At 37.5% G+C, this 16,617-nt stretch overlaps 1 protein-coding gene across 8 annotated transcripts in view; it reads left to right on the top strand.

Moving 5' to 3' along the window:
* Nucleotides 1–16,617, top strand: part of RAPGEF4 (Rap guanine nucleotide exchange factor 4) — a 256,826-nt gene that overhangs the window by 178,916 nt on the left and 61,293 nt on the right. For all 8 annotated transcript variants that reach the window (XM_027866117.1, XM_027866121.1, XM_027866124.1 and 5 more), the window contains 3 exons: nt 329–444; nt 5,252–5,340; nt 11,786–11,864. In XM_027866117.1, the coding sequence (XP_027721918.1) occupies nt 329–444; nt 5,252–5,340; nt 11,786–11,864 (284 nt within the window). The remainder of the gene's footprint in view (nt 1–328; nt 445–5,251; nt 5,341–11,785; nt 11,865–16,617) is intronic.

Raw genomic sequence — 16,617 nt, 5'->3', positions numbered from 1 at the left:
ATGATTCAACAACAACACTCTCAATTTGAGATCATTACACATCAGCCAGTGAGTTGATAATATTGTTTGGTGTTAGAAGCCCTAGGTTCCAATCCTGACTCTGACATTTATTACCCGTGTTACCTTTGACAAATCATTTAACTTTTCAGGGCCTCAGTTTCCTCATCTGTAAAATGAGAGGTTGGACTAGATAGGCTTTGAGGTCCCTTCCAGCTCTATAGTGAGGATCCTCACAAGCCCCAATTGAGCATCCGAAGGGTTTCAATTATTTTTTGTCATTTTCTAAATAAATGGCAGCATTGGTATGTGATGTGATTTGTATTTCTAGGATGTTGAGGCGAACACAGTAAGACTTAAAGAACATGACCAAGATGTCTTGGTGTTGGAGAAGGTCCCAGCAGGAAACAGAGCTTCTAATCAAGGAAACTCACAGCCTCAGCCAAAGTATGTTTTCATCCAACCCTGCAATTGCCAGGCAATGATTAACCTTTGCACGTGGTATCATCATTTCTATAATAGCATATTCTCCTCTGTGGAAGACTGCCGGGCGTATCACTTTTCTTTTTAAATTTTTTTTAATGTTATAACCTAAATTACACATCTTGTAAAGCATAATGTATCCATTTCTGATCATGTATGAGGTCTAGTGCTATCTGAAATCATTCTCTAAAGAATATTGCCTTAGACTAAAAGCTCTCACTCTTTGCAGTGCTTTAGAGAGATAGTTTTATAGAAGAAAGCATGTGAGAAGGGAGAGAAGAAAGGATATCAATCGTCTTAGATGACCAGTAGGTCCCTGCACAATAGGAAGAAATGAGATTTGGCTCAGAAACTTGGGAATGCAAAGAAGCATTATTGTTTTTGTCAACAGAATGGATGGCTAGAATTAGAATTCAGTGTTTAGAATTCAGTCTGCTGAGCATGGGACAGTAGGTGTCAGTGATTCATGTCAACACCCACCTGCCTGTTAAATTCAAAACTGCATTTGATTCTTATTCCTCTGACCCTCTATCTGACTCACAGTCTCTTAAAAATAATCTGTTTTAGTTCTGCTTTTATCTGCATCTTCCTACACAAGATGTCTATCAAATGTATTTGTTTTGTGGGGTTATAAGAAATGTTTGGCTTCCTTAGTAGACTCTAGAAACATGTTTATATAGAATTTGAATTGAAAAGGCATATTCTAATATGGAGATTAGTATCAAATTTCTGAATGAAAGTAAATTCATGCAATAACCAGGAGCAATATCACCAAATCCTGATGTGGTCAGAAGGAATGAATTACAAGTATTTGGGATCATAGAGTCACAGAATGGTAATAGTTAGAAGGAACTTTCAAGGTCATCTACTGTTACCTCCTCATTTGTAAGATGAGGAAATGGAGGCTTAACAAAATAAAACAGTTTACTTAAAGTCCATCAGCAGAACCAGGACTAAAACTGGGAAATCCAGATTCTGCCCCCAAAAAACCCCAAAACCCCGAAACATAAAAACCTATCTTCGAGCCTTCTCTGACATATATAAGCCATTATAATGTATTATAATAGCACTGCTAGGATGTAAAAATGCCAGCATAAATTTATTTTTAAGTGTTAAGAATAATATAGGAGTCATTTCTATGGATATCTGTACAGTTAAAGTACCAGTCTGTTAAAACAAAGATAAAAGTCCATATCAAACTCAAAGAATAAAAATAAGAAGCTATGGTATATACTTGAGGCAACTCCAACCTGACTTATTTAAACTATCTGTTGATTCCCTCAAAATGGGAAATGAATAAAAGAAAAAACATTGGCACCGCTATTATGTTTCCTAAGCAATGTAATCAGTTATCACAGTGAGGAAGCTGAAGGAGCCCAACTTGATTTCCTTGTTAAGCAGAGAGATACTACAGTCAAAAACACCAAGTTAGACTAGATATGCATTTGTACAATTTTATGGAAAAGGATGGTGAAACATTATCAACAGTATTGTTTCATAAGGTAGCAAGGAGAAATTGAGTAAAAATCAAATTTGCTAAAATCTTGATGAGAGTAAATTTAGCAGATGTACCTCTTCGACAATGAGAGATAAGACTGGAAGAAGAACAACAAACAGATCAAATATAGAAAAGATCTTTAAAGATTTTTATAACAAACCCTTTTCTCCATCAATTACAGTGGAGCCACCACATTTGGACTCTAACATCACAGTCCCTGATGTGCTTCATGAAATGGCAATAAAGAAAAGAAAGATGAGAAGAATGGCTGGACTAGACCAAGTTTACAGACAGGAGGTCTGTGCTGAAGATGACATAATTTTGAGGTGGTTAGGTAATGATTCTAAAAGTATTTAAAAGAGGGGAGAATAGCAAAGGTTAAAATCTGACTTTTTTTTAACCATCACCTAAAAAAGTGATCAAGAGAAGATAATAACTACCCAACCATTTGCCTCTTTTGTCATCACTACAAAGTTTTTAGGAGAATACCTGTACACCAAGGAAATCCTTGATGAAGTATGAGAAGGGAATAGGAAGGCTTTCACGAATGATACTTCATAGCAGACAACATTTTTATAGTCATGTGTTTGACTGTGTTGTAAACAATACAGAATCTCCTGTTTATATTTCTTATTAACTATAAAAATGCATTTGATTTGATAAGGAAAAACTCCACCTTAAAGGCTCTCCTCAAAAAAAATGTCTTTCAGGCATATATCAAAATTATACAAGATTCCTTGAAGTATCTAACATCAGAAATAACTTTGATAACTCACTGGTTATTAATATCAAGCAAGGCATAAAACAGGGAGATAGTACTCACTATAGGTATCTACCACTGTCATGGACGGAGGATGTCTACCACAGAGTCCAAATGGAAGAGGGATTTCCTAAATGATGAGGTGCTCTCACTGTTACCATTTGTGGATCACATTGAATAAAGTATACCTTGCAGATCCTCCTCAAGAAGATGTATGGTGATTGTTTAAAGAGTTCAGTGGAACCAGACACATAGGGAAAACCAAGTGAATAAAGATTGACTATCGTCCAGAATGACATTCATTTGGGTGGACAACTGATAGAGCTGTCGCATCAGTATGTAAATGATAGAGAGATATATCACATATATGGGCCTAGGAAGACAGCAGGCTGAATTGCCTTTGGGAAATTGCACAATAATACAAAGATAGAGGATAGGCTGCTAGGTGGTACAGTGGATAGATCACCAGGACTGGAGTCAGGAAGCCTCATTTTCCCTGAGTTCAAATCTTGCCTCAGATACTTACTAGTTACGTGACTTTGGCCAAGTCACTTAACCTTGTTGGCCTCAGTGTAGAAAGCAGGACTCTTCGCCAGGAAGAATCACCTCTGACACAAATTGACTGAATTTCTGGGCAAATTATTTAACCTCTCAGGACTCTATGATACTCTCTATAAATTGCAGAGAAGCTGCCAACCCATATTTTTAGAGGACATTTCCTCTGCTAAGAATTTCTTATATGAGTGAAATCACAGGTCCAGGCCCTATCTTTAGTCTTTTAATAATCTCAATTTTCTCCAAGAAACAAAGGCCCATCTTATAAATAATAGTATTCTTCCAATGATTCTGTATAACTACAAATCATGTGATGCCTCTACCTCCAAAGAATTAAAGCTGAGAGTCACCCAAAGGGCAATGGAGAGGTATAGGGTGAGCATGAGCAGACTGTAATACAACACAAATGAAGAACTGTTCAAGAGAAATGGGGTGAAGGACTCTCATCAGAAAGATGCCTGACTGAGAAGGAAGAGCCAATCACGTGGTAAGAGCACCAGACAACTGATGAACAGGCCAAGTGCTCCACTGGTACCCATGCAGCATCAAGATGTATTGAGGAAAGAGCCAACCCGGAACATTGGTCAAACCCCTTTTGGAGGATGTATATAGATCTAAGGGTCATGTAGGTTGAGACGACAGCGTGGATGTCTGTCTGCGTTGTCGGAGGGAATCCACAGATCTTCTGAGATCACAGATCCATCTAAGTGTCAGAACATTTTATGGTCTGTACCTTGTCTTCAAGAAGTCCTTACTCAAATACTGTTTTTGAATGAGCCTCAACTTCCTAGAAGATTAAAAGCAAAGAGACATTTTCTAGTTTCAATGTTGGGGCACCTGCCAATGATTTTCTTCAATCCTAAAAATAAAATTGAACCAACTACCCAAGACATTTTTATATTCCAGTGTGTTGTTTTGTAATGACCTGGATGTCATAAGAAGCCTTATAGGTGATTTGTCTTTTAACCATTAGACTTTCAAAAATTGGCCTAAAACATTTGGGTTCAGATCCTTCTTCCAACTCTCATTGTATTGCCAAGAGTGAGTCATCTCAAACTCTCTGAGCCTCAGTTTACTCCTCGAAAAATGAGGATATTAATACCTGCGTCTCCTGTCTTCCACTACTGCTGTGACACTAAAGGAGCTAATGCATGCAAAGAGCTTCACAAATGTTAAGCTGTAAAGTGCTATGTAAATGTCAGTCATCCTCATGGCCCAGCCCTCTGCTCCTGTGTAGTCATCTCTCAATTATCTATGCTGTTGGAGGGGGACTGTAGACTAGAGCTTCTGAAATAATAGATAATACAGAATTATATTTACCTTTGTAATAAATAGCATGAATTTTTCCTATGCTTGTAAAATTTTCCTCCCAATTTATGATTTTGGTCTGTTTTATGTGGTGTTGGTTTTAATTTGTTTTTTTTTTAATTACCTTGCATTCTCAAAGCTCAAAACAGTTAATAGTGAGAAAAGCAATACAGAAGTGGATGGAAGGAGCCAGTGTGGAATAAAAGAATTCCTATAAATCAGTCATGAATGGATATTCCAAAATTGACCTGGCTAACATCTTCTCTTCTCCTCCAAACGTCTGCATTGAATCGAACTGGGACTTAAATGTATTATTGCATCATCCTCCAGAACATTCTTGATCTCTCAATTCTTAATCTTCTAATGTTTGGCTTTTCTCTGGATCCTTTTAATCCTTGCAGCCAAAGAGTTTGGGTTTTTTGGAAAGAATGATCAATCAGAAATCTGCTTCAAATGGTTTTACCATTGCCTTTTGGTTTGATTTTCGAATTACTTTATCTCTCTATAAAGTGAGATACTATTGAATTAAAGTTTGATAAGGTTCTTTGAGTTTCTCCAATTTAAAAACACCTCTAACACACCACGAATGATTATACAACACTTCTTTTTCTGCTTTGGAAAAAGCTAACTGCTTTTTTCTCCTTCTCCAGGTACACTGTGATGTCAGGGACACCTGAGAAAATTTTAGAGCATTTCCTAGAAACAGTACGCCTTGAGCAACCTTTAAATGAAACAACAGGTATGTGTTTTCATAATTAGATACATCTATTATAAGTGTTTATAATGTAAACAGGATGGGCCCAAACCAGAGTTCAGTCTGATTTTTTTTAAACCTGACTGGAATGTCCGTGGTGAGTGGAATGGTGGTGATCTCTCTCTCTCTCTCTCTTCCTTCTCCAGTATTCTATTCTCTCACTCCCTCCCTACCCTAATGATTCTTGCAGACTACCTAGATTTAAACCATGCATGTGAGGGGTTGCCTTACACAATTCAAGAAGATTTGCTCTAATCAGTATGGATTCTTGGGCAGCTTCAGAGCGTAAGGAATCTCACAGTGCGGTGGACCAGGCCCCTATGTATGTTGCAGATACTCTCAATATTGGACTAATAGTTCAAAATTAGGAAATTTTGGCTTCTCTTCATTACCAGCTTACTAAGTGACTCTGTTCATGCTATTTAATCTCCTTAAGCCTTTGTGCCAAGAGGAGTCTACTTCTTAGGGAACATGGCATAATGGAAATTTGGAGTCAGAATACCTGAGTTCAAATATATCTCTTCAATTTACTATCTGAGTAACTTCTTAGAGACTTAATTTCCTCATCTGCAAAATGAGGGGGTTAAAGTAGGTAATTTCTCAGGTCCTTTCCGCCCTTATGATCCTGTGAGTTCACATTTGTTTCAAAGAACATTAAATCCTGTGGATGAAAGTTACAAATATAATAGGCTTATTGCAAAGCTCTTTATGGTTACAAAGTACATTTCCACAATTAAATTTTCCAGTATCCTTGAAGGATGACCTATTATTGTTATTGTTTAACTGCTCAAAACATCTTTGCCACTTCTTATTTCCCTCTCCTATTCCATTTTCTGATTTTGTAGGTGGATACCCTGACACTCCATTCATACAAATTAAGGAGTGAGTAATGTAACAGAAAAAGCATACCTGCTGGATCCTAGACCACATAACCTACTAAATAAATATAATCAGGATAACTCAATTATCAGAGATGTGTTGGTCAATACTTCAAAATTTTATGATTTCGTAAGAGTACTCTCCCCACCCCCAAACCATTGATGAGAATCATACCCCATCTGTAGCTTACTTACCACATGGTCTTCCAAAGTTGTTCTGAAAAATATATTACCTTAAAACACAACCTGATGCTAAACTTAATTAGGCTGGTACTTGCACACCCAATCCATCACCAAGCTTGAACTCAGAGCGCTTCTAGCATGGTAAAGTCTGCTAGAGCTTGTGCTCCACTGACATAGCTTTTGAGAATCCTTTAGGGTAACCTCCGTGTCAGGAAAAGGTATTAGAGTGGGTAGGATATTAGTGGCATTTCAGTTACATGTCCATAAAATGCTACAACCTTTCCTCCCTCTAATATGGCTTCTATATGTATGTATGTATATATGTATGTATATGTGTGCTGGGAAGGTTTTTATTTGTGTGCATACATTCATATGTACACATATATACATATATAAATACACATATGCATATATATGTATATGCATGCACACATGTATGTGTATGAATGTATATGTGTCTGGGGCGGGTGTACAGCTAGGTGGTACGATGTAAATTGTTGGACTTGGGAGTTGGTATGACTTGAGTGCAAATCCTGTCTCACATACTTACCAGCTATTTGACCCTGGGCAAGTTACTGAACCTTTCTCTACCTCCATTTTCTCATCTATAAAAATAGGTATAATAATAACAACACTTACATCACAGGGTTGTTGTGAGGATTAAATGAGATAACACATGTAAAGCTCTTTGCAAACCTTGGATTGCTATATAAATGTCAGCTTTTATTCTTAGCTATTATTTATTTTATCATTTCATGGATTTCATGGGTATGTCTACATCTCTCGGTTTGGTACAAGACACAGACCTCTCTATAATCTGAATATTGTCTGAAAAGAAAGTTTCTGTTTACATTGGCAAGTACCTTATCTAAGAAGAGATCTGTAAGGTTTTTACTGTCTATGATAAAAAAAACAGTACCTTTCCTTTTAAGGTCTCCTCTGAAGGGACTGTTCTTTTAAGCAAACCTAATTGTACTGGCTTTTGAACAGTAAAGAATAGAAGTCAAGAAATCAGTCTATTTTGTAGCTGTTACATAGATCATTAACCTTGCCTCTGACCAAGGAAAAGATGCAGAATGTTCTCATTGACATTAGTTTTCTGATTCAGTCCTTGTAAATAAGAAAATGCTACATAAAGTACAGTTGCCCTGATTTAACATTTCAATATCCTTTTCTAGGAAGCCTCTGGTATTAGGCCAGTATTACAAGCAGTTAAACAGTCTGGGAAGAGTCATGCATCAGAGTTACTGCTAAAAGAAAGATAAACAAATGCCCAAAGTGCACCAAAGAACTAGGTTAAGTAGTGGGCCAGACTGACATTCATTCATTAAGTCAGTTAACATGCAACTATTAAATACGTTCTGTATGCCAGGCACAAACATTTATCAAGTCCCAAGCAATAATCTGACAAATGAAAATGAGCCTTTTTGTATTTATTTTTTGCTATAGTTTGTCAATTTTTTAACTTCATGTAAATATTCATTCATTAAAAAAAATTCATTCATTGCATTACTTTGATGTTTTAAAACTATCTACCATTATAGTACCATTATATTCTGTTCTCAAAGCAAGACGCCTATTAGCTAATCATACGATAATTTTGAATACATAAAAAATTATAATAATACCAAATATTAACTCTACTCTTCCTTTTCTCCTCTTTCCCTTTTGCTTGTCTAGTATTGTCTAGATTTACATATAGAAAAATTATTTGTTCATCATTTCAACTTTGGCCTAGGTTAGATAATAAAATTATGTACAATTATTCAGTAGAGAGACTTAACACATATTTGATTGATTTCCTGATGATCTTATACATTTTCTCAGTGATTCCATTACCCACCAAGGATTCAATTATCTTCTCTATACACAGGGAGTCCTAAAAGCCTTAATGGATTTTTAGATTCTCACAGCTCAAAACTGCACTAAGACTTTTGGGACTCTCTCTCATTCATATTTGTACATATATACACACATATATATATGTATATGCATATGCATGTATATATCTATAATGCACATGTGTGTATGTATATGTATGTGTGTTATGCCTTAACTGTGGGTAAACTGAGTCCTTTGTTTCTTCAGTGGGTCCTTGATAAACACTTTATGGATTTGGGGGCAGTTGCCCCTAAGACAGTACAAGGAAGCTATTTTTTTTCTATTTAGAAAGGTTCTCTTTGTCAATGTTAGAGCTACCCTTACTGACATGGAGATAATTCCAAAAGTAGACTTTTTTTCTCGGATTCTGGCCACATATTTCTCTTCTAAGACTTTAGGGATTTGATGAAGCATGCAGCAAGCTTTCTTGATATGTTAGTAAAACAATAATCATTAGTAAGCTGGAAGCAGTGGCCAAATCATTTTGATGAATGAAATGCAGCATTTTGGACAACTGATCTCATCAGCATCACATGGGATCATATATTTAGAGACTGAGGAGACCCTAGAGGTCATCTAGTCCAACCTGCTCCTTTTACAGATGAGAAAATTAGGGTCTAGAGAGGCTAAGTGACTCATCAATTTCAAAGAACTTTCAAGTTACAAACTCAAGTATCTACTCAGTATGTGCCTGACTCCAAGTCCAGCATTTTATCCACTATGCCTACTGCATTGTAAAAAATAGTGCATATGTTGAATGCAGAAAGGCATAGAAAGACTTACATAAACAGATACAAAGGTAAAATTTGAGCTGAGATCCTCTGACTCTAAATCCAGAACTTTCCCCACTGCACCACACTGCTTCCACAATTCTTGTGCAACAAATGTAGAGGATCATTTTAGGGTTCTAAACATCCACCATCTGACCAAATAGTGAGGGGTTAAAAAGAGGTCAGTGTTACAGATAAGGGATGGGAAGGATAAGGAGTAATGTATCATAGGCGTTTTAGACTCAGTGTGTCCAAGATGTAATTACTCATGCTTCTTTCAACACTACTCTTTCCAAACTTGTGAATAAGGGATTAGGAAAGGACATTACAGGAGTTGTAGAAAGACAAGTTCACTAATGCACTACTGGAGGGGCAGTGAATTGGTCCAATCATCTGGAAAGCCATTTGGAATTATGCAGAAGAAGAGACTAAAATAGTCATAGTCTTTAACCCACAGATCTCACTGCCTCAAGGAATAATAATCCTCAGGGAAGTTCATGACAAAAATAAAGGTCCCCTATGTTCCAAAATATTTATAGCATAAGTTTTTGTAGTAGCAAAGTATTAGAAATAAAGCAGATGGTCATTTTTTGGAAAATGGATTATTGATGATGATGATGGCAACAATGATGATTAGCTGGCATTTATCTTTAAAGTTTTCAAAGTGCCTTATAAACACTATGTAATTTTATCCTCATAACAACATCCAGAGGTTTCTTCTTCTTGTTCAGTCATTTCAGTCGTGTCCCATTCCTCATGACCCCATCTGTGGTTTTCTTGGCAAAGATACTGGAGTGGTTTCCCATTTCCTTCTCCAGCTCATTTTACAGATGAGGAAACTAAAGTAAGCAGGGTTAAGTGACTTGCCCAGAGTCACACAGCTAGTAAATGTCTGAGGCAGAATTTGAACTCACAAAGGTGAGTCTTCCCACCATTCTATCCCCTGTGTCATCTAGCTGCCCTGTGAAACATGGGAGGTAGATTCTATTATTATCCCCATTTTACATATGAGGAAACCAAGGCAGACAGGTTAAGAGATTTTCCCAGGGTCTAATTGCCAGAAAATGTCTGAGACTAGATTTGAACACAGGTCTTCATAACTCCTGACTTCCTTTATCCACTGTGCCTACTGCATTATAAAAAAAAATAGAGCATATGACGAATTCAGAAAAGCATAGGAAGACTTACATGAACAGATGCAAAGTGAAGAAAGCAGAGTCAAGAAAACAATGCACACAAGAACTACAATAATGTAAAAATAAGGGAAAAAATAGAAAGACCAACCACTAAATTTAAGCAGAAGGCTGCGACAGTTTATAATGACTAAGCTTGTCCCCAAAGAAGAGATATGAGAATGTATCTCCTTTCTTTCTTGCAAAGCTTGAGAACAATGAGTATGTGAACACTGAACGTGTTGTTGGACTTGAATGATATGTTAGTTTTGCTAAGCTAATTTTTTTTTATCTCTTTTTGTTTGCTCTTATGAAAGATAGCTGCAAGGGGAGAAGGGAAGGAATATATTGGGAAATTTAAGTGACATAAAAATCAAATATATAAATATAAAGAGACAGCTTAATGATGTAGTAATAGAGTGAGGGACTTGGAGTCAAGAAGACATGAGTTCAAAATCTACCTCATATACTTACTAGCTGTGCGACCCTATGCAAGTCACTTAACATCTGTTTACTTTAGATTCCTCATTTTATGGGCACAATAATAGAACCTACCTCTCAGGACTATTGGTAGAATTAAATGAGATATCATATGTAAAACTCTTTGTAAACCTTAAAGCATGATTTAAATACTAGCTATCATCATTATTGGGGAAGCTACATGGCACAGTTGATAGAGCACTAGGCCTGGAATGAGAAAGACTCATCTTCATAAGCTCAAATCTGCTTCAGATACTTACTGGATATGTGACCCTGGGTAAGTCATATACCCCTTCTTGCCTTCATTTCCTCTTCTGTAAAATGGGCTGGGGAAGGAAATGGCAAACCACTTCAATAACTTTGCCAAGAAAACCTCAAATGGGATCACAAAGAGTTGGCCATGATTGAACAAAAACAAAAATTATCATTATTATTTTTATTAAAAACAAAATAAATAGTATTAATTCCTCTAAATGGAAGGCACTCTCTAAATGCAATGCTGAGATACATCATACACCCTTTAGAGTTGCAGGTGGCATTTAATAATGCCATCATTAAATTTTCTGGTATACTTGTGAAATGAGATGTCTTATAATTTACTACTTTACTTTCCTCAATGCTTTACCTTTGTGGTTTACTCACTGGAATAACTTCCCTCTGGTGGAGGGAATTTTGGGCCAGTTAGGCACGAAGGGCAGTCTAGGGCAGCATGGGGAGCAGCAATGTTCAGGCTTGCAAGCCTTGCTCCTGTGCTCCTCAGCTCATTCATTTGCTTGCTCTTTTATTCATCCATTCATTCAGGAATGGTTTCTGGAATGTTTGAAATGTGCAAGTTCCAGATCAAAGCAAGAAGACTAGTAAATGCTTTTCAGGATACCCTGGGACTATGCTGTGTTAATGAATTGAGAATCTTTCCATCTCCAGGCCTGTCCATGAGCTGTGAAAAGCTGCTTCCAAAACAAATTTCTAAGAAACATTGGAATGGGAGCTGTTTACTTAGTGTTTCTAGACCAAGGATTTTTACAAGCTAATTCTTCCATTTTGTTCTTGTTTTTTTCCCCTCCAGATTCAGCTTTAAATGACTTCATCATGATGCACTGTGTTTTCATGCCCAATTCTCAGCTTTGCCCAGCCCTGGTGGCCCAATATCCTTTTATTATGAAAAGTCACTTCCCTTGAGAACCACCTTTCATAGAAAAGATTCACATTACCGTGATGCCCTCTAATCATCCTCTGGTAAGTCATGGCCTCAGTTTGAGGTCTGTACTGTAAGCCTATACTAAAATCCAGGGATTTTTCCCAATCACAGAACTTTGGAACCACCTACAATTACTCTAACCAGCATGCGCTGGAGGAGTTCCCCAATTGATTTATATTGATTTCAGGAAAGATATTGATGATAATCACATTGGATAAGAAGGCATGCATGGGCTATGATCTCTACAGCATATAGCACATAGTACGCACTTAAGAAATGTTTGTTGACTGATTAACTAACTATACAGGTGGAGGAAGTACCAATGATTCATAATAAAATATGGGTCCATTGATGTTTTGAAATACTATCCATTAACCTGTTTTATACATAATGAAATGTAGTGAATATCAGAGATTACACGGGAAGAAAACAGAAATTGAATCCAGAAGAATGTGTATGACTGCATAGGTGGCAGAGCCAGGGGGAGAGAGAGAGAGAGAGAGAGAGAGAGAGAGAGAGAGAGAGAGAGAGATTCAGAACAGTTTTCTAACTCAGTGATGTTATGGAGGACTGCTACCACATCATCCCTTGGCACCCCTTCTAGAGATAGAATGACAACTCAGGCTGTTACAGAAAAGTGTTATTACTGCTAATTCCTGACATGCTTGAATAGCCAGATGTGGAAAAACAAACCTACCAGTGTAGTATTATTCTTGCCTTCCTATCTGAGTTGTGTATCACTGGGGAGAGTAATCATATCAATTAGGCCACAGATCCATATGTGTATTAGAGTTTATCACAATCCCTCTCTGCCCCTCTTAGATATTTATCAACTGCTTTATCCTTTCACTAAGGATTTTTTATTCAAATATCGATTTTTAAAAATACTGTGCATTTTAATAGTGACACATTGTCTCTCCTAGAAGACAACTTGGTAATGGTTTTTGTTTTAGGCAATTGCTTAAGGTCCATTAGTGAAGCTGGCTGAGATGATGATATTAACAAGTCCCACATCCCAACACTGAAATACGAAAGGGGTAATTTACCACTAGCAGCAACAAAATTTTGAAATTAAAAGCAAGTTGATTTTGGGTAGCAAAATGTGTTGAAGAATAGAGAATGGCTTTGACTGATATTCCTTTCCTTATTCCAAAGCAGTCCAATCGCTGTTGACATGCAATTTTTTTCTTTTTTGTTACAATTAATCTGCCTGATTCTCATTTTCCTGCATACCCATAATTCTCATTGAAATCAGCAGAATGCATGAGGGTGAGAGATTTGAGCTGAATATGTTACTCAGTGGGAGCTGCAAGAGTGAGATTTGAGTGTTTATTTGTCTGGGAAACTATCTTTCCAAATAATGACAGCTTAATGAGACTTACATATATAATATGGTCTTTCTGGCTCATATTCAATTTTTTTTCTGAGACAAATGGACAATTCCATGCTCACACTGTTCTCTTTTAACTGTACACATAGGAGTCATTATTAGACTCGGGGTTGTAGAGAAGACTGAAAAAAAAAACCTTTGAGAATAGGCATTTCCCTTGCCATAGTTGGCTAGTGTTGTATAAACATGAACCAAAGAAAAACATAATCAAACTATGTGCAAGGAGGAATATAGGAAAACCATTTCCTTTTCCTTTTTAAACCCCCAAAACTCCAATATTCAAGCTTAGACATTTTGTAATTTTAAAAATTTTGTTTGTCCTCTTGCCTGATCTCTTACAAAGATGCATGTTAAGATACCTATTTCACAGGTCTCTCTTAAAACAGGAGTACCTACCAGGTGGGTATCCAATTTACTTTACTCTAAGTACAATGTTATGCCCACATAGGCATTTAACAAATACTTTGTAATGGAAAAAATAAGGAAAAAAGAAACCTATAGAAATGTGAACAACAGAATCAAAAGGTAAATTGACACCAGCATTTGATTGTTAAATCCAGGTGGTCTCTGTATCTTACTGTACACACCCCTTTATTTCTCAGCCTTTATAGAATCTTTAGATCTCTGATGTAAGTTAATGCCTGACATCAAAGAGATAACAAAATTAACTTAGAAATACACCTTATATGACAGAGTTTTACAGCTCAGATATCATGATACATAAGTTCCAAGTGATCCTTTCAAAAGATCCCAATGGAAGTTTCTTGTAAGGTTAAAGAAAGTGTTCATGAACAGAACAACAGCAGCTCGTACGGTCAAGTACCAGCTGTCCTCCATCCCCAGCACCTCTGCTAACCTTCTGTACCTATGCTGGTAGTGGGGCCCTTGTACCCTGGATTTTAAATTCAATTAGGATCATTTCCTTGCAGTCCACCAATCTTTGCATCCCCTTTCTCTCCAAAAAATTCCAATTCCCTGCCTTCTAGGTGTTTATATTCTACTAGAAAGAAATAATATGCTTCCGATTGTTACTTGTTCCTCCCTAGATTAACTAACTCCTGGAAATGCATATAATAGGTGGACTAATTTAATCTTCTTTCCAATGATTTTGCCACATAGTGCCTTCTCCTTCTTTCTCTAGGCATTCTCATGCATGGTCCACTGCCCACAAAGTTAATTTGGTGACAGTGTAGTCTAAATGGAGCATTGAATGAGGAAGAGAGGGGAGTGTTCTGAGCAGACTGACTTGTCCATTCCACTCTACCCTTGTTTTCTATCAGACTCTGCTGCTGCTACCCAGTTATTCAGTGAATATTAGGCTGTGTGTGTGGAGGGAGGCAGGGTAGTGGTAAATTGAAGGGGCTAAGGACCCGGTACTGGTTGCTACTAATGCTGGGATTTCCAGAATCTTACTTCAGGGTGTCAGAGTGGTAGTGGTGCTGTTGCCTGTAAAGTTAGAGCTGGATATTTGTTTGTATGATGACAATAAGGGGATCTGATGGATAGGGAGAAGCTCACCCCTAGCATAACAGAACCTGGCCTTTCATGGCACTGAAGCCATGGCCACTCACAAACTTGGAGGATTTGTCTGAGCCCTGATTTATAAGTCAATAGCAAAAGATTGTGTGAGGTTAAGCAGCTAAGTAAACCTCGTTGTACCTCCATTTTTCATCTGTGAGATAAAGAGAATAGAGAATATTTCACCTACTATAATATGACATGCAACCTCAACCCTTCCTAATGTCTAACAACCCTTCTACTCTATCACTTTCTTTAGTCTCCAAGGGAGGTACTTGAACATTTATATCCTCTTCTGAATTCCACTCTCCCCCCATCTAAATGTACACACCTACACACGCGTGCTCGAGTGTGGGAACTCACACGCGCATGTGCACACACACACACATACCCATACACACCCACACCCACACACACACACCCCACCACCACCACCACCACCACCACTACTACCACCAGGACCAGCACCAGCACCACCACCACAACCACCACCATCATTGAAGCAGATAGCTTGGCTTCCTATTTCATCAAGAAGATTGAGGCCATCCAACATGAATCCACATGAACCCATCTCTCTTCTACTATTCCTCCAGTCTGATCAGCATCATCACCCTCTATTTCCTACTTCCCTCTTATCACAGGAACAGAGTTATAAGTGGCCAGTTCAACAAATACTTACTAAATGCCTGCTCTGTGATAGGCACTGGGACTACAAAGACAAAAATGAAACACATTTTGCCCTCAAGGAGCTTACATTCTACCATAGGGAAACAACATTTATACAGATAAGTTTACAAAATATGCAAAATATATTCAAAATAATTTCAGGCCGCTCACACCTGGAGGAATCAGCAAAGGACTCTTAATGAGAGAAAGTACTAGAGCTGAGCTTCAAAGGGAAGTAGGGATTACAAGCTGGAAGTGAGGAAAAAGTATTCCAGGCAGGAGAACAATCTATGCAAAAATACAGAATGAGGCGATGGAGTGTTATTACTGGGACAATAGGATCATTGACATAATAACCAGAAATTACTTAGCTAGTCTTTATCTAGTCCACCTTTCTCATTTTACAGTTGAGAAAATGTAGGCCCAGTGGCCTGAAGTGATTTGTCCAAGGTGATCCAGATAGTAAGTAACAGAGCAGCAAGTTGCCCAGTTTAGCTGGAACATAGAGTATTCCAGAGGGGGAGTAAAGGGAAATCAGTTTAGAAAGACAGGTTGAATTAATTTTATAGGGCTTTAAAGGCCAGAGGAGGTTGGATTCTATCCTAGAAGCAACAGGGAATCACTAAAGCTTTTTGAACAGAGGAGTAATATCGTCAGTTGTATGCTTTTGGAAAATCAATTTGGTAGCTGTGTGCGGGATGGAAAGAGTGTGTCAAACTGGTGTCAAACGAATAGAAATCGGGGCCACCAAACCATGCATAAAGGTTCCTGTGGCTGCATATTGACTTAGAAAATCATATATTAACATTGCGCTCTATTGTGAATTTATTTATTCTGTTATATATTTCCCAATTACATTTTAATCTAGTTCAGCAGGTCATGTATTTGACACCTCTGGTTTACATGATAAGCGATGAGGGTCTGAAGCAGGAAAAGTGACGATGAGGGGAAAGGATACAGATAATAATAATAAGTAGCATTTATTTAGTGCTTTGATATTTGAAAAACACTTTACAAATATTTCGTTTTATCCTCACAACAACCTTAGGAGATAGGTGATATCATCATCCTCATTTTTCAGATGAGGACATTGAGGCTGAGAGATTAAGTTGCCCATGGTAGGTAA

This window comes from Vombatus ursinus, unplaced genomic scaffold (assembly GCF_900497805.2).
Source record: "Vombatus ursinus unplaced genomic scaffold, bare-nosed wombat genome assembly UNPS02014779.1, whole genome shotgun sequence".
Classification (NCBI taxonomy): Eukaryota; Metazoa; Chordata; class Mammalia; order Diprotodontia; family Vombatidae; genus Vombatus; species Vombatus ursinus.
This window is presented reverse-complemented; position numbering and strand designations above follow the sequence as displayed.